Source organism: Scomber scombrus, chromosome 2 (assembly GCF_963691925.1).
Source record: "Scomber scombrus chromosome 2, fScoSco1.1, whole genome shotgun sequence".
Classification (NCBI taxonomy): domain Eukaryota; kingdom Metazoa; phylum Chordata; class Actinopteri; order Scombriformes; family Scombridae; genus Scomber; species Scomber scombrus.
In genome coordinates, this window is record NC_084971.1 from 36360500 (window position 1) to 36387203 (window position 26704).

General features: G+C 42.4%; 1 protein-coding gene across 16 annotated transcripts; it reads left to right on the forward strand.

Moving 5' to 3' along the window:
* Positions 1-1673: 1673 nt before the first annotated feature.
* Positions 1674-25713, forward strand: LOC133999281 (sodium/calcium exchanger 1-like). 16 transcript variants are annotated; one of them, XM_062438486.1, is made up of 11 exons: positions 1761-3460; positions 15415-15521; positions 18511-18531; positions 18737-18758; positions 20702-20713; positions 20995-21005; positions 21520-21588; positions 22369-22496; positions 24008-24107; positions 24208-24477; positions 25337-25713. In XM_062438486.1, exons 1-11 carry the CDS (start codon positions 1932-1934, stop codon positions 25711-25713), a joined length of 2646 nt encoding a protein of 881 aa, XP_062294470.1. In that variant the 5' UTR covers positions 1761-1931. The 16 variants fall into 16 exon arrangements, with proteins under 16 accessions (XP_062294454.1, XP_062294462.1, XP_062294470.1 ...); XM_062438470.1 differs by lacking the exons at positions 20702-20713; positions 20995-21005 and adding an exon at positions 18867-18881 and having other exon boundaries at positions 1674-3460; positions 18737-18754; XM_062438478.1 differs by lacking the exons at positions 20702-20713; positions 20995-21005 and having other exon boundaries at positions 1707-3460; positions 18737-18754.
* Positions 25714-26704: the final 991 nt, after the last annotated feature.

Below are 26704 nucleotides of genomic sequence, written 5' to 3' on the forward strand. Positions count from 1 at the left end.
ACTCTTTCACTTTGACTTTAAATGTGACTAAAGTCTTCTTCTCTTCGTGGTGAATTACAGGCTTCATTTATCAGTTTAGTTTTTTACATTAAAACCAATTTTACCCTTAAATTTCCCCTTTTAACAGTAACTGAGCAGGTTTACGTTATGATGTAATGTTGGATCTATGTTATTATTTTGTTATTAGTTTGATGTGTAAGCGTGACGCATTGTGAGGCATTGTGAAGCATTACTCTGCAGCACAGTATGAGATTCCTTAATGGTATAAAATGAGCTTTATATATTTACACGGTCGCCAATAAAGTTGGAATAAAATATTTTTTACTTCTTCTCATGAAATGATTGTGACAATGTGATTTATTCTTGATAGATAAAGTGTAAATATTCTTAAAATTGTATTGATTAATCTCATTATATCTGATCAAAGGTGATTACTGATGTGTATAAATAGAAAATAAAAAGAGGAATGTGTCTGAAAACTAAATTATTCCAACTTTATGGGCGACTGTGTAGTTTGGTGTGTTAGTGTGAGTCATTGTGAGGCATTACTCTGCAGTACAGATATATACGGTACTATGGCCGTATATCTGATTATGTATAAAGGGTTAGGGTAGAATGGGTTTCTGTCCTTTAACATTTCAGGTTAAACCAATAAAGGATCACTTAATTTAAATATGTAAATATATAGAGTTTGTGTTTCTGACGATAATGCCCACTCTAGGTTGAGAGTGGTTCACATTATTGATTAAACACTTTTACAGTAAAGGATCATAAATTAATGAAAAATGTGGTATAATAAGTCTTCAATATTAATGAGTGTCAATTAAAAAAAGAAAAAAGAAATCTATGTATCTATGTCAAATAAAGTATCTTTGCAAAAAATCTGTTGGATATTGTTTATTAATGATGGATTAATTCCATGAAGAGTCCAAAGTTATTTATAAAACAGCCTGAACACCTGAAATGATTTCATGAACAGTGACTGGCTTTTATTTGTTTTTCATCATTCCTGACATAAGTGATTAATTGAATGATCATTACCTCATACACTAATAATAAAATGTGTTTACTGTGAGTCTTTCAGCGTTAATCAACCCTAAACGTATTTAGTTAGTACAGTTTAACACCAAGTCTACAGGAGTATTGATTAAAGTTAGAGCATATCTGTTCATCTAATATTATTATTATTTATTTCCTTGATTAATCGATTAATCAATCTGACAATAGACTGTCAGAAATGTTTTTAAATGCTTGTTATAAATTGCAAATACTCAACGGGAAATTGTACACTAAAAGATATTCTGTTTGGGCTCCTGTATGACATGAAACCTTCACATCTGAGAAGCTAAAGCCACCAAATATTTGGAATTTGTACTATGAAAATTGTTACCATTACATTTTTTGACTATCAACTAATTGATTAATTGCTGCAGCTACACTTGGACGAGCTCCATAAATGTGCTAATTAAAAGGCTTCAGTGATCAGGACCATTTTAGGTCTTATTGTATCTCAGGGAAACTTTTCCAATACGATGACTCAGAAAGTCTTCCTTATCTCAGAAAGGTCTGACAAAGGGAGGCACTGCTGGGGAGAATTTACTGGAAGTGTCAAACATGGACAGAAAGTTAACTCCTTCTGTGTCTTGCAGGGTTCGGGGAGCTCAAGCATCACCATGAGCCGAGCGTGGATCTCGTCACTGTTCTCCAATCAGCTGCTTTTCTTGTCCGCCATCATCTCAATTGAACTTCCGTATACAGCAGCAGGAGGATCTACTCTACTCTCGTCCAACAGCTCGGTCAGCAACAGCACCAAATGTGGCGGCAGCACCGAATGCGCGGAGGGCGTCATCCTGCCGGTGTGGAAGCCAGTCAACCCGGCGTTCACCGACCGCATCGCCAGAGCCACCATTTACTTCGTGGGGTTAGCGTACATGTTCCTGGGCGTCTCAATCATCGCCGACCGCTTCATGTCGTCCATCGAGGTCATCACCTCGCAGGAGAGAACGATCACTATTAAGAAGCCGAACGGTGAGAAGATCACCACGACGGTACGCGTCTGGAACGAGACGGTGTCCAACTTGACCCTGATGGCGTTGGGTTCCTCCGCACCTGAGATCCTGCTGTCCGTTGTGGAGGTTTGCGGTCACGACTTCACTGCTGGTCAGCTGGGCCCAAACACTATCGTAGGAAGTGCCGCCTTCAACATGTTCGTCATCATCGGCCTCTGTGTTTATGTCATCCCTGATGGACAGACCAGGAAGGTGAAGCATCTGCGGGTGTTCTTCATCACTGCCACCTGGAGCGTCTTTGCATACACTTGGCTTTACATGATCCTGGCAGTGTTTTCTCCAGGTGTGGTTGAGATATGGGAAGGGCTCCTCACACTTTTCTTCTTCCCGCTTTGTGTCGGATTAGCTTACGTGGCCGACCGCAGACTTCTTTTCTACAAATACATGTACAAGCGATACCGAGCAGGGAAGCACAAAGGAATGATCATCGAGACCGAAGGAGAGCCGGAGCTTCCCTCGAAGGTTGACATTGAAATGGACGGCAAGATGCTCAACTCCCACGGTGAGGAGGATGGAGAGGTTGGTTTTGATGTGAAGGAGCTGGAGGAAGACGAGGCCCGCAGAGAGGTGGCCAGGATCTTGAAGGAGCTGAAACAGAAACATCCCGAGAAGGAGATGGAGCAGCTGATGGAGCTCGCCAATTACCAAGTTTTAACCCAACAGCAGAAGAGTCGTGCTTTCTATCGCTGCCAGGCAACCAGGATCATGACAGGAGCCGGCAACATCCTGAAGAAACACGCTGCCGACCAAGCCAAGAGAGCCGTCCAGCACGATATCTGCACCGAGATCTCAGCGAACAACTTTTCCTCCAAGCTGTTCTTTGACCCTGGCACCTACCAGTGTCTGGAGAACTGTGGCAGTGTAGCGCTGAATGTGGTGCGTCGTGGCGGAGACCTAACCAGCACAGTCTCAGTGGATTACCGGACTGAAGATGGAACCGCTAATGCAGGCTCAGACTACGAGTTCACCGAAGGAACTATCGTGTTCAAATCAGGCGAGACAGAAAAGGAAATCCGCATTGAGATCATTGACGATGACATCTTTGAGGAAGACGAGCATTTCCTGGTTCACCTCAGCAATGTGACGGTCCTATCGGAGGGTTCGGGCTCAGATAAGACCAACCACGTGGACGTTGTTGCAGGTTTGGGTCTGCCGTGCACGGCCACCGTCACCATCTTTGATGATGACCACGCAGGGATCTTTACGTTCGAGGAGCCGGTGGTGAACGTGAGCGAGAGCGTCGGGGTGATGGAGGTGAAGGTGATCCGGTCCTCGGGAGCTCGAGGTGTTGTGGTGGTTCCGTATAAAACCATACAGGGGACGGCAAAGGGAGGCGGAGAGGACTTTGAGGACACGCATGGAGTCCTGGAGTTTGAGAACGATGAGATCTTGTAAGTACAAATCTTTCAATGTTACCGTGTACAGAGCTGAATAATGAGGACGTTTGGATGAAAGCCGAGTTCAGTGAAAGCTTTGCAAAGCATTCTGGGTATTAGAGTCTTTGTTAGTATTAACCCTCCTGTTGTCCTCCCGGTTCAAACTGACCCTGTCTGTTTTGACTGTTTCTTCCTTCCTTCCTCCCTCCTTTCTTCTTCCTTCCTCCCTCCCTCCTTTCCTTCCTTCTTCCTTCCTTCCTTCCTCCTCTCTTTACTTCCTTCCTCTTTTCCTCCCTCCTTCCTTCCTTCCTTCCTTCTTTCCTCACTTCATTCCTTCCTTCCTCCTTTCCTTCCTCCCTTCCTTCACTCCTTACTTCCTTCCTCTTTTCCTCCCTCCCTCCTTACTCCTTCCTTCCTTCCTCATTCTTTCCTCACTTCCTCCCTTCCTTCTTTCCTCCCTTCCTCCTTTCTTTCCTTCCGTCCTTTCTCACTTCCTTCCTTCCTTCCTTCCTCCCTTCCTTCCTCATTCCTTCCTTCTTTCCTCCCTTCCTTCCTTGACTCAAGGACAACAGGAGGGTTAAAGGTTTCTTCATCTTTTATCAACAAATTACAAATCTCAATCATCAGCAAGAGATTTGATTGTCAACTCTAATATTCTGTTTTCAGCATGGTTGACATATATACATAAAAGGCACATACATATATACATACAACTTATATACAGAAGGTTTCCCACTGAGCAGATGTTAAAAGTGTTTTATCACAATAATAATGATTTGTGTTCTTGAGAAGGTGCTGAACGCTGGACCAACAAACAAACTGAACAATCAGGACAATATGTGATGTTTGTATCTCATTCGTCTTCTCTCTGCTGAGCTTTCCATCACGCTCTGCTTTGTTCCAGCTGATTGGCATCTCACCACAGTGATTCCCATACATAGACCAATGTGTGAATTGATTCTGGGTTTTTTTTGGTTTTTTTTGTTAAACGCGATTTTGTAATATAAATATCGTTCCATTCATTCATCTCCGCATGGCACTCTTTATCCCTGTTATTCTCGTACACACACACACACACACACACACACACACACACACACACACACACACACACACACACACACACACACACACACACACACACACACACACACACACACACACACACAATCTCGAGCAAGCAAGCAAGACTGCACACTAGAGAGTGACTTTTACCTGCTCAGATCTCACAGTCAGCAGCAGGAGAGCAGCAGCTAGTAGCTATGTATGGAAGCCTAATGATGGTAAAAGTAAAACTGGTAATAACAAAAATAAACCATTATTATTATTTATCTTTTATTTATTGTTCCAACAGCTCAGGTCCATTGAACAACAGAAAATCCCTCTTTGTGTAGCATACATGTTATTGGTTAAAGCTATCAGACATTAACATTTAGTTGTTTTGTTTAAATTATTATTTATAATTTAATATAACTTTAACAGCTCAGGGACGTCCAAGCAGCAACATGTTGTTTAAGCACTTTTTTGCATCGTCAATTTGAAATAATATTTTGTTTTTGAATGAAGGGTGGAAATTAAAAAAATATGTTTTTATCTGATTCATCGAAAAAGTAATCGACTGATTAATCGATTGTCAAAATAATCGTTAGTTGCAGCCCTATTATTTTTCACAATTTTCTTCGGGGGGTATGCCTACCTAAGCATACCCCCGGACCCCCCCTAGTGTTGCTAGGTTACCAACACACAGCACCGCTCCTACAACGGCAACGCCGCCTCCCCCTGGTCAGAGCCCCTCAAAAGGTCTCCGTACGACCCTGCACCACATCGCTACCTGGTCTGTGGGAAACACTGTGAACCATTTTATACATCATGTATCAGATGCACAGAGTCACAGTGTCTGACTGGGTTTAATGAGCAATATCGTGTTTAAGGTACAATAAGAATGTGTTAGGGTTGTTTTGTCTTTAAAGGTTTTAAATCATGTCTCCTCTGCAGTGTATCAGTCAGTGTTACTTAATATATTTCATATTACTAGTTACTTGCATTTGAAAGTAACACGTTTCTTTAATATTACCTTCTGTGTAGAGTAATAAGTTACTCATTACTTTTTAGTTACAAGGCATTACAAAATAAAGGTACTCACTATTTTTTGCTGTGCTCTCTGCAGGTGTTTGTTGAGGATACTTAGACAGACTTACTGTGAGCTTCTTTCCTCTTCTGGGACTTAGAAAACGTTGAATTACCAGTTGTTGCCATCTCCAAACCAAACCGTCTTCTTCTTCTTCTGTTGATTTAAAACGGCTTCTTCTTCTTCTTCTTTTGTTGATTTAAAACCTTCTTCTTCTTCTGTTGATTTAAAACGTCTTCTTCTTCTTCTTCTTTTTCTTCTTCTTCTGTTGATTTAAAACCTTCTTCTTCTTCCCTTGATTTAAAACGTCTTCTTCTTCTTCTTCTTCTTCTTCTTCTTCTTCTTCTTCTTCTTCTTCTTCTTCTTCTTCTTCTTCTTCTTCTTCTTCCCTTGATTTAAAACGTCTTCTTCTTCTTCTTCTTCTTCTGTTGATTTAAAACCTTCTTCTTCTTCTTCCCTTGATTTAAAACGTCTTCTTCTTCTTCTTCTTCTTCTTCTTCTGTTGATTTAAAACCTTCTTCTTCTTCTTCCCTTGATTTAAAACGTCTTCTTCTTCTTCTTCTTCTTCTTCTTCTTCTTCTTCTTCTTCTTCTTCTTCTTCTTCTTCTTCTGTTGATTTAAAACCGTCTTCTTCTTCTTCTTCTTCTTCTTCTTCTTCTTCTTCTTCTTCTTCTTCTTCTGTTGATTTAAAACTGTCTTCTTCTTTTTCTTCTTCTTCTGTTGATTTAAAACCTTCTTCTTCTTCCCTTGATTTAAAACGTCTTCTTCTTCTTCTTCTTCTTCTTCTTCTTCTTCTTCTTCTTCTTCTTCTTCTTCTTCTTCTTCTTCTTCTTCTTCTTCTTCTTCTTCCCTTGATTTAAAACGTCTTCTTCTTCTTCTTCTTCTTCTGTTGATTTAAAACCTTCTTCTTCTTCTTCCCTTGATTTAAAACGTCTTCTTCTTCTTCTTCTTCTTCTTCTTCTTCTGTTGATTTAAAACCTTCTTCTTCTTCTTCCCTTGATTTAAAACGTCTTCTTCTTCTTCTTCTTCTTCTTCTTCTTCTTCTTCTTCTTCTTCTTCTTCTTCTTCTTCTTCTTCTTCTGTTGATTTAAAACCGTCTTCTTCTTCTTCTTCTTCTTCTTCTTCTTCTTCTTCTTCTTCTTCTTCTTCTTCTTCTTCTTCTGTTGATTTAAAACTGTCTTCTTCTCCTCTTTATTTACGGCTGTTGGGTTGTTTTTTAGAAACTTCCGCCTGTACGACAGCTCGGATTGTAATGGACTACTGTTACCGGACTCAGTAACTGTAATAATATTACCAATATATAGTTAGTAAGGCGTTATATTACTCCGTTACTGCTTAACCCTAATATATTACTGTTACCCCCAACACAGGTATCAGTCTAATAAACGTTGACAGGATGTGACCTAACGTCAGTGAGGTGCTGGACAGAATAATACTGTTTACATCATAAAACTTCTCAGTGTTCAGCACAGGAAACATTTTATTTGTTTTCCTGTTGAGCTGAATGTTGTGATTCATTAGCAGCTCATCAGTCACACATACAGTTAACCTTAGTGTCGTCCTCCCGGGTCAAATTGACCCCGTCTGTTTTGACTGTTCCTTCCTCCCTCCTTTTCTTCTTTTCTTCTTTTCTTCCTTCCTTCCTTCCTTCCTTCCTTCCTTCCTTCCTTCCTTCCTTCCTTCTTTCCTCCCTCCTTTTCTTCTTTTCTTCCTTCCTTCCTTCCTTCCTTCCTTCTTTCCTCCCTCCTTTTCTTCTTTTCTTCTTTTCTTCTTTTCTTCTTTTCTTCCTTCCTTCCTTCCTTCCTCCCTCCTTTTCTTCTTTTCTTCCTTCCTTCCTTCCTTCCTTCCTCCCTCCTTTTCTTCTTTTCTTCTTTTCTTCCTTCCTCCCTCCCTCCTTTTTTTCTTTTCTTCCTTCCTTCCTTCCTTCCTTCCTTCCTTCCATCCATCATTCCTTCCTTCCTTCCTTCCTTCCATCTTTCCTTCCTTCTTTACTTCTTTCCTTCCTTCCTTCCTTCCTTGACTCGAGGACAACAGGAGGGTTAAAACAGCAACGTTTTGCCTCAAATTCAGTTTATTATAATAGATTTGCTGTCATCAATGGATTCATTTAATTTAAGGGGGTGAAATAACTCAAGTTTTCAAGTCCTATGAGTGAACCAATCATTTTATTACCATTGACCATCCAGACAGAGTTTACCTTTGAGAGAACAGAGATCTGGACCAACAGGTATTGAACAGTGATTTATTAAGTACTGTTCCTATTCTTGGTGCTTCAGTAGCTCCTCCTCCTCCTCCTCCTCCTCCTCCTCCTCCTCCTCCTCCTCCTCCTCCTCCTCCTCCTCCTCCTCCTCCGCAGGGTCATGTGACTGCTACCTTCAGGTTTACATGCCTCACATAGCGGCGGCAGCAGTCTGACTCTTTCCATGTCTGCCAGCAGCTGGAATGAAATGACAACAGGTTTATTTCCAGAGCATAAACATGGCCGCATAAAAGGTGCCACGCTCATTCTTTGCTTTCAGTTTATTAATGAGGACGCTGCCCTACATTTACACACGATCACACGATTGGCTGCTGGAAAGCCTTATATAGACCGCTGCAGTCATCAGCCGGATGCCACTGATACCACAGCTGCACTGTCTGATATAGTACCTCCATTTATACTCATATTCATATTTATATTTATATTCATATTCATATTTATATTCTGTATATTCAGGTTTATTCTCCTGTTCCATAAATATATTTGATCATATTTTTGTAGATAGCCTTTCCTGTTTTCTGATACTCAGCTCGACTCTTCTTCCAGGAAAAATCTCAATTTTAAGACAACAAACTTTATTAACAACATATATTCTTAACTTTTGCAATAATAACAGTCACTTATCAGTACATAAACAGTTAACCCTCCTGTCGTCCTCCCGGGTCAAATTGACCCCGTTTGTTTTGATTGTTTCTTCCTTCCTCCCTCCCTTCCTTCCTCCTGTCCTTCCTTCCTTCCTCTTTTCCTTCCTCCCTTGGTTCCTCCTTTCCTTCCTTCCTCCCTTCCTTCTTCCTTCCTCCTTCCTTTCCTTCCTTCTTCCTTCCTCCCTCCTTTCCTTCCTTCTTCCTGTCCTTCCTTCTTCCTCCTTTCCTTCCTCCCTTCCTTCTCTCCTTGCTTACTTCCTCCCTCCCTCCCTCATCACTCCTTTCCTTCCTTCCTCCTGTCCTTCCTTCCTCCCTCCCTCCCTTCCTTCCTTCTTCCTCCCTTCCCTCCTTGACTCGAGGACAACAGGAGGGTTAAGAAATAGTTTGTTTGTCCAAGTTAAACTCACATATCCTGCGTCAGTGCGTCTTCCTCTAACGATGATCACAGCGGGACGAAGCCTGCAGGCGTGCTGAGGAGGCAGAGACGCCATCTGCTGCTCCTCCTCCTCCAACACGTCGCCTCCTCGCCAACACACATGAAACCAGCATCTGAGACGCAACCAGCCAAAGTCTCCGAGGCTCTTCTTCTTCTGACAGCAGCGCGAGCCTCAGGGATCAAACTGTGACCCTCTTTCTGCTTCTGGGCTGAACTGTAGAGATAGAAAAGCAAGCTGTAAACACACTGATACATCATCACAACATAGAGGCAACAGCAAACATTAGCTCATCAGTCACAGAGCAACATGTGGGGGTCTAATATTCTCTCTTTTTTGGGTCTGGTACCGGCCTCTGTAGCTGCCAGTTGTTCCAAACTTATGAACAACCTGTTAAGTCCAAATGTTCCCTCTTTTCCCCCTTTGCTTCATCTCTGTTGGATGTTATGAAACAGACCAAATGTAGCTGAAATTTTAACCAAATTTCCAGAAAATCATCCAAAGACAATGTAGTGATTTCTCGTTTCCATCATAGACTGTATATAAAAAATGGACGTAACATCTGTGACGTCACCCATTGGTTTGTGGACTGCTGCTCGGAGGCCAATAGTTTCAGATCTGATCTCATCTTAAAAATTTCAGGTGCATGCTGGGAAAAATAAAAACAGGGATTCTACTTATATGGGCATCAGGAGGAGCATGAGGCGCCCTCCTGAACCTGTGAACCAATCAACCTGTCAATCACCACGTAGCCACGCCCTAATGCATACCCTGCTTTATCGTCACATATAAAATCAGGGAGGCCAAAATGTCCCAAATGAACATCATACTGCATTGAAGAAGGCTTTAAACTAGCGATTGAGACCATAAACACATTTTGAAAACGTTTACTGAGGTTAGAAATCAAGTGAGAAGTTGGTGAATTCTCCATTGACTTGTATAGAGACGGAAGTCCTTTTGACACCAAAACGGTCGCCCCCTGGTGGCCTTTTGATAGAATGCAGTTTTAAGTTACTTCCACGTTGGCCTCATTTCAGAGGACCGGAACTCCCCACCTGGTTTCTATCCACTGCTGTTGTGTGAGAATTAGCAGATAAATAACTAATCATCCCGTCGGTGCCATTAAACCGTTGCAGAAGAAGACACAACGAGATGACATCATTAAAAGAGCGTCAGTCTAAGCTGATGGAAATATGACAGTTCAAGTCATGTTTATAAAATCTGAAATCATCTGAAACCAGATTATTTTGAGTTGAATTAACTATATAAAAATATAATAAATATTTATATAGTCTATCCGATATTCATCAGGCATCGACCGAAACATTGTGACTCCATAGACTAAAAATACAGCAGTGACCAGACAGTGATTTCTTGTTTCCATCCACTGCTGTTGTTTGAGCATCAGCAGATAAACAGCAGCTGGTGCCATTAAACCGTTGCAGAAGAAGAAGACACGACCAGATGACATCATTAAAAGAGAATATGACAGTTCAAGTCATGTTTATAAGATCTGAAACCAGATTATTTTCAGTTGAATTCACTTAGAAAATTGAAAAAAGCTCCTGCACACTGTCTCGCTCACTGCTGTGAGTTTATGAGTCATGTTTTCAGTCTATCAGACCTTCATCAGGAACCTTCCTCTCACTCGGCCCTCTCAGTGGAGACACAGCGGTTGAGAGGACCGAGAGGAAGGTTCCTGTAAAGCACCGACGGCCACCGCCCGTAAAATTACCCCGAAGTTCCTGCAGTGAAAACGTCCCTAATGACTTCATTTAAATATATAATGCTTCCCCAGAGTAAATGTAATATTTAAAACAATTGTATTCCATTACCTTTATTTAATATAAAGTTATAATGTAAGATCATGCCAAACTAGTTGATATGGTGTTTTATTGAGAATTTACTGTTTTTAAGCAAGTTGAATTATTTGGAACAAAGTTTTTATGGTTACACCACTTAGACATTTTTACCATAATCCTCTAATATATTCTCTCTAAATGGATTAAAAGCAGAAATTTGATGCTGGGTCCACAAAAAAAGAATGTGTGCAAGTTATTCATACGTTTATTTTCACATTTTAACCCTTTAAATTTAAACTAAACCACATGGACACTAATATAAACATCATTGGCCCAGATATGAAATCATCCATAATGTAAAGATCTGTAGTCTGTTAATAGACGGGTCCAAAGCTGAGCTGAACAACAGGAGAGGAAATGGTGTAAATAATGTTTTTTAACTGGTTCATTCTGACAAACGAGGCATTTTCATACAGTCTCATTTGTGTCTGTGTTTCTTTAGTGGAATAAAAGTCAGTGAGTCTTCTGTCTGATCTCCGTCCTGCTGTATAAACCATCATCATGTGTTGTGAGTTTAGTCACACACACTCTCTTAATTCAGCTGTACTTGTTTGGTATCTTTGGAAACGTTCGAGTTCCCATTGAGGATCTTTGAACTCGAACAGAGCTGCTGTGTGTGACAGGAGCTTCACTCCGCTGCTGTTTACGTGAACCGGATTGTTTGAGTGTGATCGAGTTACAGAGCTGCTTTCTCTCAGCTGTTAAATGCTGCTGCTGCCATCAAAACCTCCAGCATTTAACTAACCACCCGTCACATCTGATTGGTCAGGAGCTAATGGACGCAGGTGTTTCTCGTTACCTTCATGGAAACAATCATCCATCCACCAAGCACTTCTTTGTGTACACGTCCTCCTAAAACCACAAATTTGCTTTTTACATTTCAGTTTGTGCACATTTTAAACAAACAAAAAATAGAGGTGATGCTTGGTACTGTACTGGACACACACACTGACTGATATCTCAAAAGCTTCTGTAAAGAGTCAGAAAACATGTTGTTCTGTTGGAAGAATGTTGTTTAGAGATCCTTAAAGGGGAAACTCCACACTTAACACATCAGGAGTATGTGTGCAGAGAGGGGGTGCTGAAAGTAGTTTCAGTTTGCTGTAAACACAGACAGAAGCTGAAATGTCATTTCCAAAACAGAAAGACACAGATGTTTACCTGACACTATTCAGGTGCATTATGGGAAATGTGGGATCCAGTGTTTTTGGATTTTTAACCCAAACTACAGACTGTAAGTCACATCTCCACTTCAGCTGCATAAAGTTTGGTCTCTTTTGATACAACCAACTTTATAGAAGTGACACTGAATCAGTGAAGTGCAGCTTTTTGCCTCCTTTTTGGGTTGAAGTGTCTATAAAACCTTCTTTGTTCCATCTTTTGTTAAACCTCGGAGCAGTGACTCGGACTCTCAGATGTCTCCTGTCGTGCTGTTAGTCTGACCGAGCCGAGCCGCTGCTGTGTTGGGCAGATAAACATCACGCAGCAGCCAATGTTCCTCTCTTCCTTATTAGGGCAGCCTCTGTTCAGCAGCAGCAGGATCCTGCTCATCGTCAGCCGGCCGCTCTGTTCCAGGATCAGCACATAAAGCAGATAGATGGCTGCAGCTTGTTTCTCTCAGGCCTCCGAGCCAACGACAGGGGAGGTCGCTGCTGGCCTGAAGCCACGTCTCCAACCTGACGACACTCTTTATTTCAGCTTGTGTTTCCCTCCGCAGAACACTGATCGGGCTCTTGTAAAAGTGCAGCGATAATAAGCAGACTGTACCTGCAGCTCAGTTTTTATAGGAACATTAAATCAGACGACTCTGTGAGAGGTGACAGTGAGTCTGGTCGTCAGGAGACCTCAGAGAAACAAAGCTACAGTCTTACTGCATTTTCACACACTTAATATTTTCAGTCCAGTTCAGTTTTCTTATAAACAAACTACATTTCTGTTTATATTCACCACAGTGTGTGTGTCCATGAGGCCAAACTAAATGTGTTGAATCCATTTCATTATTTTCCTCGTATCACATCTGCAAATCTATAAATCCTGCATCGCTTACATTCATGTTGCTCTCGTCTTCTTTGTTGGTGCGTCGCTGTGCAGCAAAATAAACTGCTCTATAGTGTTAGTAGAGATCAGAGATACCAGAGAGAATCTTTAATATGCTGTTGGATGATATGATGACATTTATAGATACTGTTACACCTCGGGGTGAAACTGGTCTTAAACATTAATCTGGACTGAAGGAACTGTTGCATAAAAGTTGACGTGACAGAAGTCATGAATAAAACCTCACTTCTACAGAATATATGATGACATAAGTAAATAAATATATGATGACATATCTTCAATGACTCAGTTTTTAGAATGATTTATTATTTGTATATTTAATTCAAAGTAGAGCTGCAACAATTAATCAATTAATAGATTACTTGCCAGCTATTAAATTAATTTGAGTAATTCTTAAAGAAAAAAAAAGTCAAGATTTCCTGATTCCAGCTTCTCTAATGTGAATATTTTCTCCTTTTTTTTCTCTGAGAGAGATGGCAGCTCATGTTTTCTGATTGAGCTCATACACATTTTAATTTTAAAAAAAGTAAAAGGTCTAGCTTATTGTTTGACATGCTATGCAACCTTAATTTCATTTTCATTAATGATTAATCTATATTTCTCTATTCTATATTTATCTATTATTTCAAAGATATTCATTTAACGATCATGTAAGTCAAAGAAAAGCTTCAAATCTTCACAAAAGTAAGTTTTATCTCTGCATGAGTCAAAGGTCAGACTGAACACTGAGGTCACATGATTTATGTCAGACGTTAATGTGATAATATAATGGACAATAAACCTTAAAGAGACAGGAGCTAAAACAGCCTGTTTCAGACAGAGGCTGAACTGAGGGAGAGATTTTCTGCTTTATGTTATCTTCTGTTATTTACAGCCTGGTATGATATCAGATAATAAACAAAGTCAAAGTTCCGAAATCTGGAAAAACCCACAAACTGCCGCCCATTCCGGAATTGTGGTTGCTAAGGTGGTTGCTAAGGTGTTTCCATGTAGGCTTCAACCTGCTTTGAACGCTTCGTTAGCAACAACCATCCATTCCGGAATCTTGGTTGCTAAGTTCCACTCTAAAGAGACAGGAGCTAAACATGTTTCGGCTGCATAAAGGACCAGTAGAAGATAAATAAGGAGTTTTTAACTGGAAATCATGTAAAGATATTCCAGTAGAGACTCAGAATATTAATATACAGAATAATCTTTTATAGTTTCTAAAACTTAAACAACAGTTTAGAAAAGATTGTGTGCCCTTAAATCACAGAGACGAAACCTCCAAACCATCATCTGCTGACATTAAAAAAACATGGCAATGGATGAAGGCAATATTCTGTTTCCACACTGCTGGCACTGACACACACAACACACACACACACACACACACACACACACACACACACACACACACACACACACACACACACACACACACACACACACACACACACACACACACACACACTCTGTCCAATCAGGACTGCTGTAGCCTGCAGCCCAGCGAAGCCTCCAACACTTGAAGGCAGAACAACTATATAACTCTATCAGTAACTGTGTCAGCAGGTTTCTGAAGGATCAGTTCATCATCTGACTCACAGTAATCTGACCTCAGTCGTCCTTCGTGTTCATTTCAGTGAGAATCAACTCGCTGCAGAGAGATAATCCATCAACATGAAGTCATCTGTTATGTTACTCTAATGTGGTAACGCAGTGGAAAACTCCTTTAGGTGTTTTCACAAGTACATCTCCTCAAGTACATCTCTTGAGTATAACTCTGAGGTACAACCAGCCAATCACAGCCCACCCTGAAACAATAAGAGAAACCATGGTTTATTTCACTGTCCTCACATACATCACAGTGAGCTGCTTTATTATGGCGCTTTTCCACTATACAGTTCTAGCTCTACTCGGCTCGGTACGGTACCAGGAACCTTTTCCATTACTATAGTTCCTCCTCAACGTGGGCGAGGTCGTCATAGCAATGCTGCGTGAAACTGCCGTGACTTTGTTTTCTACACGACACAAACACATAAACAATGGAGGACATTGAGGCGATGGTGTACTTGCTGCTGTTTGTGGCTTTCTGTCTCACACAAAGCAAGTTCCTTCCTTCCTTCCTTCCTTCCTTCCTTCCTGCTGCTGTATGAGGCTTTCTGTCTCACACAAATCTACACTAACGCTGTTGTTGGTATTTAAAAATGCCGGGTTTGATTCTTGTGTGGGACGGCTCATGACTCTTCCAGTGACTCTCTGACCAATCAGAGGCCGGCAGACTGATGACATCACATTTAGTATCGGCTCGGCTCGCCTGGAACCTCGGCAGAGCAGATACTAAAAAAGTACCAGGTACCAGGTACTATCCCTGATGGGAACGCAAAAAAAAAAGTAGTCGAGTCGTGCTGGAACTGTGTAGTGGGAAAGTTCCATTAGTTCATTCTGTGGTAAAGACTGAATGTATGTTGAGTATTTTAGGTTTTTATTTTCAGACACTTCCTGCCAATCAGACTCACTGCTTACAGCTGAATCTTCCCTTTGTTTTCTGTCCTCTTCACTTCTCTCTCTGCAACCTCTTTCTTTTTTTTTTCTCTGTTTCAGTAAAACTTTTCAGGTCAATATAATCGATGATGAAGAATACGAGAAAAACAAGAACTTCTTCATAGAGATGGGAGAGCCTCGGCTGCTGGAGATGAGTGAGAGGAAAGGTGGGGGCGTCGCCTTCCCGTGCTCTAACCCCCACCCCCCCCCCAACCCTAACCTTCATCATTAACGACCTTTGACCCCTGTTAATCCAAACTCACCTCCAGGCCTCACAGGGAGGATCATCATCATCATCATCATCATCATCATCATCAGTCTATTGTAGAAGTTTACACTTTGATCGTTAAAGTCACAATGAATCCTTCAGAAACCTTCGCTGTTGCTATGGGAACAAAAGATGTCACTATGGTTACAAAATCTAATCTTTGTAACCATAGTTGCTTCTGATTCAGCAAAAAACTGAATCTGACTTTGAACATATGCATAAGCAAGGCTGACGGGAGTTTAGGAGAGGAAGATGAAGCTCAGTCTGTGATAAAATTAACCAGACTCCAGTATTTGAGTTGTCTTTTAAAAGATATTCAAACAGCAGTAAACCTAAACTTCACATCATGTTGTAAATGAACCCAGTGGGAAAAGGTTGTTAGTTGAAATAACCCTTTAATGATGTGTGTATTATGACAGGAAGTTGACCAACAAGGTGTGAAAGTCTGTTTCTTTCATTGTGACTTTAACCTCAGAGCTCCTTCCTCCCTGCAGGCCAGAAGAGGTGAAGTCATCACATGTTGCCATGGTGACTCAGGCCTCTAAGAGTGTGTTTGAATGTGTAAACTAACGCATGACCCCTGACCTCTGACCCCCCCCCCCCCTTCTCCCACTGTTGTTATCTGCACTGTTTCATCTGCAGGAAGACCATAGCGGTTAAAATAATTGACCATGAGGAGTACGATAAGCAGGCCAGCTTCTACATAGAGCTGCAGGAGCCATATTGGAACGGCAGGAGATGGACAGGTGTGAGCAACACACCTTGGCCTCTCCGATGACCTTTGACCTTTCCTTCGTCTACCTCAAGGCGCTATTTGTCTGCTTGTGTTCAGTTTACTCTTTCTGCTGTCGCTCTGCTGCTTTCTCCTTCACAAAGCTGTCAGTTGTCCTCCGATTGGTCAGACCTGTTACTGGAGGAGTGATAGAATCAGCTGTGATTGGTTCAGACTGTTTAGGGTTGGTGGGTACTAGTTTGGACTAGTTAAAGATTATGATGGGTAAGAACCAGTAAAGAGAAGCTGGGGACAGATTGGGACTGGTTAGAACTGGCCAGGACAAGTTGGGACTAGTTTGGACACATTGGAGCTAGTTTGGACTGGTTGGGACCTTTCAAGACATGTTACAACAAGTGGTTAAAGAAAGTAAGGACAGCTGTCACGGTTTGCGGAGCAGTTGGACCCAAAAGCAGACACTGCAGGCAGAGTCTTAGGCAGGGACTTTAATATCAAACACAGGCCGAATGAACACTTGCAAAATACAATGGGCGAATGAGCAGCAAAAACACTTTTAGCCAATTTATATTGGACCCAAATGGCTCTTATGAAGTCTGAACAGTCATAAATCACATGAAATCCGATTTTTGCAAACCAGATGGAAACCAACTTTGGGAGGTAGTTTCACATCTCATTTGGACAGATGTGTCTGAGTCTGAACAGCTCCAAACACTCACATCGGATTTGACTGTCCGTGACGTCTCTCTACGTCTCTACGCTACGTCACTCTATGCGACACCAGACCCGCACTTATTCAAGTTGTTGTTGCTAGCTGATATCAATAGAGGCAATGGAGGACAGAGGACGAAACCTAATTCTTAATTAATCTCTGGGGAGATGGCTCCGTTCTCTTAGTCTTCTCACAGAGCGAAACAACACAAAGACTCGGAACAAAGACTGAACTGAAAACCAAAACCTATATAGACATGATGGGGTAATAACTAAACAGGACACAGGTGAGTGAAACAAAACAGGTGAAACACATGAGGCAATCAACTAAGGCAGGGGAAACACAGGAAGTAAAACTAAAAAAATACACAAGGAGAGAATAACTTTCAAAATAAAACACGAGCTACAACAGGATGTGACAGACAGGTAGGACTGGGTAGAACAAGTTTAGACTGGTTGGAGCTTGTCGGGATAGACCAGGACACTTTAGGACAGTTTAGTCCAACTCAGGATGTGTTCCTACTAGTTTGGATTTGTCAGAGCAGGTCTGGATCTGTCTGGATATGTTAGGACAGGATTGGACTGCTTTCTTCTGGTAGGAAAGGTTAGGACACTTAGGGTTGTTAAATGAGTCGTGATTAATTGGATTTGTTGGAATAGATTAGAAAAGTTCTGGATATGTCAAGTCAGATTGGGACTGTCTGGACATTTGGAATGGTTGGGACATGTTTGGCAAGTTGGATCTGGTTAGGAATGGTTAGGTCTGGTTAGGAATGGTTGGGACAGGTTTGGTCTGGTTATGAGTGGTTGGGACAGGTTGGGACAGGTTAGGAATGGTTAGGAATGGTTGGGACATGTTTGGTCAGGTTAGGAATGGTTGGGACATGTTGGGTCTGGTTAGGAATGGTTGGGACAGGTTGGGACTGGTTAGGAATGGTTAGGAATGGTTGGGACATGTTTGGTCTGGTTATGAGTGGTTGGGACAGGTTTGGTCTGGTTATGAGTGGTTGGGACAGGTTGGGACTGGTTAGGAATGGTTGGGACATGTTTGGTCAGGTTAGGAATGGTTGGGACATGTTTGGTCTGGTTATGAGTGGTTGGGACAGGTTTGGTCTGGTTATGAGTGGTTGGGACATGTTGGGTCTGGTTAGGAATGGTTAGGAATGGTTGGGACATGTTTGGTCAGGTTAGGAATGGTTGGGACTGGTTAGGAATGGTTGGGACAGGTTGGGACTGGTTAGGAATGGTTAGGAATGGTTGGGACATGTTTGGTCAGGTTAGGAATGGTTGGGACAGGTTGGGACAGGTTGGGACATGAGAGGAAATTGACCGTCACTAAACACACTGAGTGTCTTTGAGGATCTGGGCTCCTTTGTCTTTATCTTCCATATTTTCATCCCTCCTGTTTTCCTGTCTGATTTCTCTCTCGTCTGTTTCTTCTCTTCAGCTCTGTTGCTTCAGGAATCCGGTAAGCGCATCTCATTTCCTGCTTTTTCTGTTGTGCTGACTGTTTGTCATTCTTTCCTATTCATTTATTACTGATGGCATAATAACTTGTGTTTCCTCTGGACAGAAAACTTAGACTTTCAGAATTTATTTTATTAAAATGAATGAATCACCACAAATTTAGGGGCAAACTTTGACTTCTTGTTTCATATTTTCTGACCTTTTAGGTGGATTCGTCAAAACAGGTAGGTGAACCCAAATACTTTGATTTTGCACTCTCTCTTTTTTAATTATAATACAAGAATAGTCACAGTTGGACCTGAGTTAATTTATACTTTTCCTGTGGCTTCCGACTAGATAAACAGCAGTATGGTAAGATCTCTCTCTGTGGTGTTTTCAAGTGTTTCAACACTTGAAGCAACAACATGTACAATAACAGATGCAGCACGTTGATGACACAATAAAACCTCTCAGCTGGTTCTCATTGATCACTCTTTGGTGGCAGAAGCAAAATGTTCCCCCATTAAATCACAGAATGGATCACTACTGAGAAGTTATGATTAACATTAATACGTTTTTAATTAACCCTCCTGTTGTCCTCGATTCAAGGAAGCAGGGGAGGAAGAAGGAAGGAGGGGGGAAAAAGGAAGAAAAGGAGGGAGGAAGGGAGGAAAAAGGAAGGAAGGGAGGAAGAAGGAAGGAAGGAAGGAAAGGAGGGAGGAAGGGAGGAAGAAGGAAGGAAGGAAGGAAGGACAGGAGGGAGGAAGGAAGGAAGGGAAGAAAGGAAAGAAGGAAGGGAGGAAGGAAAGGACGGAGGAAAGAAGGAAGGAAAGAAGGAGGGAAGGAGGGAGGGAGAAAGGAAAAGAGGAAGGAAGGAAAAAAGGACAAAGGAAAGAAGGAAGGGAGGAAGGTAGGGGAGGAAAGAAAGAAGGAAGGGAGGAAATAGAGAGGAGGGAAAGAAAGAGTGAAGGAGGGAGGACAGACGGAAGGAAGGAAGGAAGGAAGGAAGGAAGGAAGGAAGGAAGGAAGGAAGGGAGGAAAGAAGGAACAGTCAAAACAGACGGGGTCATTTTGACCCGGGAGGACAACAGTAAGGTCAAGCAAACAAACATTTCCTTTAAAATCACCAGACAGCAAATAACTTCTTACTAAATGTTGTTTCTGAGCTAACTCTATGAAGACGTATGTTATATTATTACAGTTGTGTTTTATTTTATTATCATTCATTATCTCTTTATACTGCAGCACAGAAATGTCGCCCCGAGTATTCTATAAATCTTGGTTTAATGACATAAGACCAACATCCGCATCCTGACTGCATGCACTAACATTGCATGTCAACCCCTGCTGACCTCACTGACCCTGCAGTATGATGATGCACTTCTCTTCACTAACTGACTCAACCTCTGACCTCCTCAACCGCTGAGGCTGATGGGAAAACATCTCTCTTGCGTGAGGTCGTCTCTCACTGAGCATGCTCTGTTTTAAAGCCGAGGGCTTACGTTTATCAGTTCAGACATGATTCCTGATGGTCATGTCAACGTTTTGCTCATTGTATAATGTCATATTATATACGTTGTTCATCATGTTGTGGCTGTTTTCAGTTTGTTGCAGCTTCACCATCACATGGCTGAGTGAAAACTCATCTGGGGCTGGTTTCACAAAGATAGACTTTGGTTATGGCTTAGATATAATAAATAGTAAGACTTCAGATAGATGTCCAAATAATCCCCTGTTGCACAAAGCCGTTAATTCTATCTTAACCCTCCTGTTGTCCTCGAGTCAAGGTAGGAAGGGAGGAAGAAGGAAGGAAAGGAGGGAGGGAGGGAGTAAGGAGGAAGGAAGAAGGAAGGAAAGGAGGGAGGAAGGAAAGAGGGAAGGAAAGGAGGGAGGGAGGAAGGGAGGAAAGGAAAGAAGGAAGGGAAAAAGGTAGGGAGAGGAAAGAGAGAAGGAGGGAGAGAGGAAGGAAGGGAGGAAGGAAGAAAGGGGGATGGAGGAAGGAAATAATGAATGGAGGGAAGAGAGAGGAAGGAAAGAAAGAGAGAAGGAGGGAGGGAGGACAGACGGAAGGAAGGAAGGAAGGAAGGAAGGAAGGAAGGAAGGAAGGAAGGAAGGAAGGAAGGAAGGAAGGAAGGAAGGAACGAACGAACATAAAACAGCCGGGTAAATTTGACGACACGAAGGTTAAGCAGGACTGCGGTACAGTGAATTCTGGATATATTAAGACTTGTTCAAAATTTGAAAAAAAAGGCCGTCCAGTAAACACATCCAACCTATGGATGTATTATAAGATCTACCATGATGATCCATCCACTCAGCTCCATTTACCCCAGAATCAAAGAAATGTTCAGGGGAAGAAATCCTAAAACAAGAGGAGGACCACAGGAAAACCTTAAAGACACTGCAGATATGGTGCTGATGATAAACAGTGGACAGTCCTCTCTGGTTTGGGGGATAAATGGTGAGTATGTGGGGTCAACAGCAGAGTGACACCAGGCTGCTGTCCTCACTGCTGCATATCTCCAGTGGATTCAACGTAAGCAGCCACATATTATGAGCCATGTTTTCCTCTTTTGTCGTTGGGTGCTACTGGTCAGCTGATCTCACTGTTACTGGTTGTTATGGTAACATGGATCTTTGGCCTGAGTTCACCTGGGAGAAAGGCGTCTTATTCTTTTTGGCTTAAAATTAGTCTTTATTTTTGTGAGATGGTCTACCTTGCATAAGACTGATTTATGAGCAAAATGAAGACTGGCCTAAGAATACAGACCAGTCTAAATCTTTGTGAAACTGGTTCCTGAGGTTAAATACTCACCTGACTCAGCAGATATTCCTTCATTGGGTCAAAAACAAATTTAAACTGTGTGTGATGTTTCAGGATTTTGTCTTTTTTTCTCGTTCCGTTGCTGTTTTTGACTGTCAGGAATATCAGGCGTCTGGTTTAAGTCAAGTCTGTTTCTGTTTCATCTGTTTTGCACTTGCTCACCTGTTATAATGTTCACCTGTTCAGGCAGAGACGTCTACAGGAAGGTCCAGGGACGAGAACACGCCGCCCCCTCTGCTGTCATCACCATCGCAGGTGTGTCCATCTGTCTCCACCATAGTCTAATCTATCTATCTATCTATCTATCTATCTATCTATCTATCTATCTATCTATCTATCTATCTATCTATCTATCTATCTATCTATCTATACCTCCGGCCATCCATACTGTATCTATTTGTCTTTTGTAAATCTATCATTCATAAATCTATCTGTCCACCTTTAACTAACAGTCCATCTATCATCCAACCATCCTTCTTCCATCTGTCTGCCCATTTATCCATTGAACCATCTGCCAATTAACCTAACCATCCATCCTTCCATCCATCCATTCATACATCCACCCATCCACCCATCCATTCATCCAATCAACCATCCACCCACCCACTAATCCATCCATCCATCCATTCATACATCCACCCACCCACCAATCCACCCACCCATCCACCATCCACCCATCCATCCATCCATCCATCCATCCATCCACCCATTCATCCATCCATCCACCCATCCATCCATTCATACATCCATCCACCTACCCACCAATCAATCCATCCTTCCATCCATCCATCCACCCATCCATCCATCCATCCACCCATTCATCCATCCACCCATCCATCCATCCATACATCCACCAATCCACCCATCCATCCATCCAACCATTCATCCATCCATCTATTCATCAATCCATCCATCCATTCATCCAATCAACCCTGTCATCTGTCAATCCGCCTCACACTTATTGTGTATTTTTTGATTCCTTGTTGATTGTGAAGCGTCTGTGATGAGTGCTACTTCTCTGTGTGTCTCCTTCAGAGGACGGGGGTGAGGAGCTTTTGACGAAGAAGGAGGAAGAGGAGAGGCGGATCGCAGAGATGGGAAGACCGATGCTCGGTGAACACGTCAAACTCGAGGTCATCATAGAGGAGTCGTACGAGTTCAAGGTGGGATCAGTTTCACTTTAATTTATCTGTTGGCACAATTTAAACAATCAAATCCAAAGATGACCCAGTCTGTGAACAGGAGGGGGCCAAAAGCTCTTCCACAATACTGGAACAAAGTCTATACCACAAAGTTCAGGAGGTTAAAAAAACAACAAATATCAAATCTTTAAGTCTTTCCAATAAATTAACACTACAGTAACTCTTTTTTCCTGGTGTTGTAAAAATAGTGCTTTTGTCTTTGGCTTGTACATCCAGTCTGGTTTGCAGTTATTAACCTTCCAGTCGTCCTCCCGGGTCAAATTGACCCCGTCTGTTTTGACTGTTCCTTCTTTCCTCCTTCCTTCTTTCCTTCCGCCTGTCCTTCCTCCCTCCCTCCTTCTCGCTTTCTTTCCTTCCTCTCTCTTTCCTCCCTTCCTTCTTTCCTTCCTTCCTCCCTCCCTCCTTCTCTCTTTCTTTCCTCCCCCCTACCTTCCTCCCTTCCTTCTTTCCTTTCCTTCCTCCCTTCCTTCCCTTCTTTCCTTATTCCTTCCTCCCTCCCTCCCTCCTTTCCTTCCTTCTTCCCTCCCTTCCTTCCTCCTTTCCTTCCTTCTTCCTTCTTTCCTTTCCTCCCTCATTTTCTTCCTTCCTTCCTTCCTTCCTTCCTCCCTACTTTCCTTCCTTCTTCCTCTCGAGGACAACAGGAGGGTTAAAAGATCAGTGAACAATAAAACAGTTTGTGACTAATTCACAAAAGAAATAAGAAAAAGTAATAAAATAAAAATACATTTAAAAGCTAAAATAATAATAATAAAAAGGTATAAAAAAGTTAGTAAACTACATAAAATGTATTAACTACGTGTCGTCCTCCCGGGTCATATTGACCCCGTATGTTTTGACTGTTCCTTCTTTCGTTCTGTCCTTCCTCCCTCCTTCTCTCTTTCTTTCCTCCCTTCATTCTTTCATTCCTCCCGCTTTCCTTCCGTCCTTCCTTCTTTCCTCCATCGCTCCTTCTCTTTCTTTCCTCCCCCTACCTTCCTTCTTTCCTTCCTTCCTCCCTCCTTCCTTCTTTCCTCCCTCCCTCCTACCTTCCTTCTTTCCTCTGTCCTTCTTTCCTTCCTTCCTCCCCCCTTCCTTCTTTCCTCCTTCCCTCCTACCTTCCTTCCTTCTTTCTTTTCTCCGTCCTTCCTTCCTTCCTTTCCTTCCTCCCTTCCTCCCTTCATTCCTTCCTTCCTTCCTTCCTTCCTTGACTCGAGGACAACAGGAGGGTTAAAAACAAACAAAAGCAAACTTAACTTTGTTAATCATTTGTTGGATTAAAGAGTGCAAGATGTCATCAACAAGAAGATGTAGTATGTTAGATGTAGTAGGAGGAGGTAAGAAGCCCAGAGCCTCAAACTCAACAAGATAATTTAGAAAAAGAAGCAAAACATCCACATCACATCACTTCTTATTGGCATGTTTCTAGCTACACAGAGGGGATAAAGCAATAAACTGATGGGACCTGTTGATGATTGACTGGTTTCTTGTTTCAGAGCACTGTGGATAAACTCATCAAGAAGACCAACCTGGCTGTGCTGATTGGAACAAACAGCTGGAGGGAGCAGTTTGTGGAGGCCATCACAGTCAACTCTGGTACAAACTCAGAAGCTACAGAGAAACAAACATGTAAAGTTATTGGAGATAAACTCAACCAAGCTTTGAATATGAATCAGTGCTGCTTCCTTCTCTCCAGGTGACGATGATGACGAGTGCGGTGAGGAGAAGCCGCCCTCCTGCTTCGACTACGTCATGCACTTCCTCACGGTCTTCTGGAAGCTTCTGTTTGCCTTCGTTCCTCCCACCGACTACTGGAACGGCTGGGCCTGCTTCGTCGTCTCCATCTCCGTCATCGGCCTCCTGACGGCGGTGATCGGTGACCTGGCGTCGCATTTCGGTTGCACCGTCGGCCTCAAAGACTCTGTCACTGCTGTGGTGTTCGTAGCTTTGGGCACATCTGTTCCAGGTCTGACACAGAATGGCGACTTTCAATCACGTTACAGTTGCACATTCATTTGGCAGACGCTGTTGTCAATAATAATTCTCTAAAGCCATAAATGTAATGCTGGGCAGACACTGTATGGATTAACCCTCCTGTCGTCCTCCCGGGTCAAATTGACCCCGTCTGTTTTGACTGTTCCTTCTTTCCTCCTTTCCTTCCTTCCGTCTGTCCTTCCTCCCTCCCTCCATCCCCCTTTCTTCCTTCCTTCTGTCCTTCCTTCCTCCCTCCCTCTTTCCTTCCCTCATTCCTTCCTTCCTTCCTTTCCTTCCTCCCTCCCTCCTTCATTCCTTCCCTCCTTCTCTCTTTATTCCTCCCCCCTACCTTCCTCCCTTCCTTCTTTCCTCTGTCCTTCTTTCTTTCCTTCCTTCCTCTTTTCCTTTCTCCATCCCTCCCTTCTACCTTCCTTCCTTCCTTCTTTCCTCCGTCTTTCCTTCCTTCCTTCCTTCTTTTCCTTCCTCCCTTCCCTCTTAGGGGATAGAAAGAGGGCAGTGAAAGATTATTAATCTGGGTGTAGTTACTCTTTAAAGGGGAGCTTGATTCAGTGATTCAGTGTCTCTTTCATAAAGTAGTTCTAGCTGTGTAAGGATATTTTTAAAAAGTCTGTAGTTCTGGCCAGACTCCAAAAACACTGTATCCTACATTTCCCATAATGCACCTGGACAGTCCCTTGAATTAGAGCCTCCCTGCACGTATAGAGACAGAAACCACACCTCCAGTCTGTAAATGCAGACTTTCTGTTTCTGTTTATATAAATCAGTGCAGCAGCTACACTCGTTAAGTTTGCAGCAACACATCATCGCTCTCTGCTTTCTTTCCCCGTCAGACACCTTCGCCAGTAAGGTGTCGGCCATCCAGGACCAATACGCCGACGCCTCCATCGGCAACGTGACAGGAAGCAACGCTGTCAATGTCTTCCTGGGTATCGGCGTGGCCTGGTCCATCGCTGCTATCTACCACTACTCCAAGAACCAGGTGTTCAGGGTCGACCCGGGCACGCTGGCCTTCTCTGTAACACTCTTCACCGTCTTCGCCTTCATCTGCATCGCCGTCCTCATCTACCGCCGCCGGCCTGAGATCGGTGGGGAGCTTGGCGGGCCCAGAGTCCCAAAGATCCTCACCTCTTGCCTGTTCTTCAGCCTGTGGTTAATGTACATCGTCTTCTCCTCACTGGAGGCTTACTGCCACATAAAGTCCTTCTAGAAGTTCTGCTCCTGACGGGTCTAAAAAGGTTCTACCAGGTTCTTCATGAAAAATTGTGATAGATTTCTAAAGGTTCAAACAGGTTCCTGCATATTGTGACAGGCTCCTGGTATTTCAGGTTTCTATACTTTCTGTTATTTGTGTAAAGATTTGGATAGGCATCTAAAGGTTGTACCAGGTCCCAACAGGTTCCTGCATATTCTGACAGACTCCTGTCTTTTCAGGTCTCTAAACTTTCTGTTATTTGTCTGGAGATTCAGACAGATGTGTAAAACTTGTAACGGGTTACTGACAGTTGATTTCTAAAGATTCTGATGTCACAGTTTTAACAGGTGTTTGAATAGTCTGAGAGGTTTAGATCAACTTCTGATGTGTTTTTGATATGTTTTATCTGACAGGTTTCTAAACACTCTGATAGACTATGTATAGTTCTGTTAGGTTTATGTCTCATCACTTTACAATACAGTACATTCAATTGTGAGTAGTTTATAAGGAACAAGTAGGGAGCAAATCAGGAGCGACCTGATCATTTCTGAATTGTTAATTTGAATTTTCTGAGTAAATCTAAATCAAGGACTTTGTAGCAGTGAATGATGCATTATTAGAGAACAGACTATATTAAGTATAGACCATGAATATCTGAATTGATCATTCACTTTCTTCATGAGTCATTCCTGATTAACTTTGATGCTGAGCAGAACAAAACTAACTTGAATTACATTATCTTCTATGCAGGGCTTAAATTCAGAGCTATTCAAAGATTACTAATTAATAATTGATCAATTATCCTCCATTCGTCACTCATACCCGAGTAACCGCTTATGGTTTAGTGCACCATAATGTGAAGTGTTACCGGTTTATTGAAGGATCAGAACAACTTTGACGGTTCTGTCGTGGTTCTTGTTGAACCTCAAGACTGCTGAAACTTCTTGGCTCACTCTGGTGTCCATATTGGACTGTTCTCTGGCTTCTGAGTGCTGGTGACCTCTTC

Excerpts from the sequence above, each read along its gene's own strand:
- LOC133999281 (XM_062438470.1), top strand. The coding sequence starts at position 1,674 with ATGAGCCGAGCGTGGATCTCGTCACTGTTCTCCAATCAGCTGCTTTTC. Across the intron at positions 15,522-18,510 it reads GGAGATGAGTGAGAGGAAAG|CTCTGTTGCTTCAGGAATCC; the intron begins GTGGGGGCGTCG and ends TCTTCTCTTCAG. Across the intron at positions 24,108-24,207 it reads GGCCATCACAGTCAACTCTG|GTGACGATGATGACGAGTGC; the intron begins GTACAAACTCAG and ends CCTTCTCTCCAG.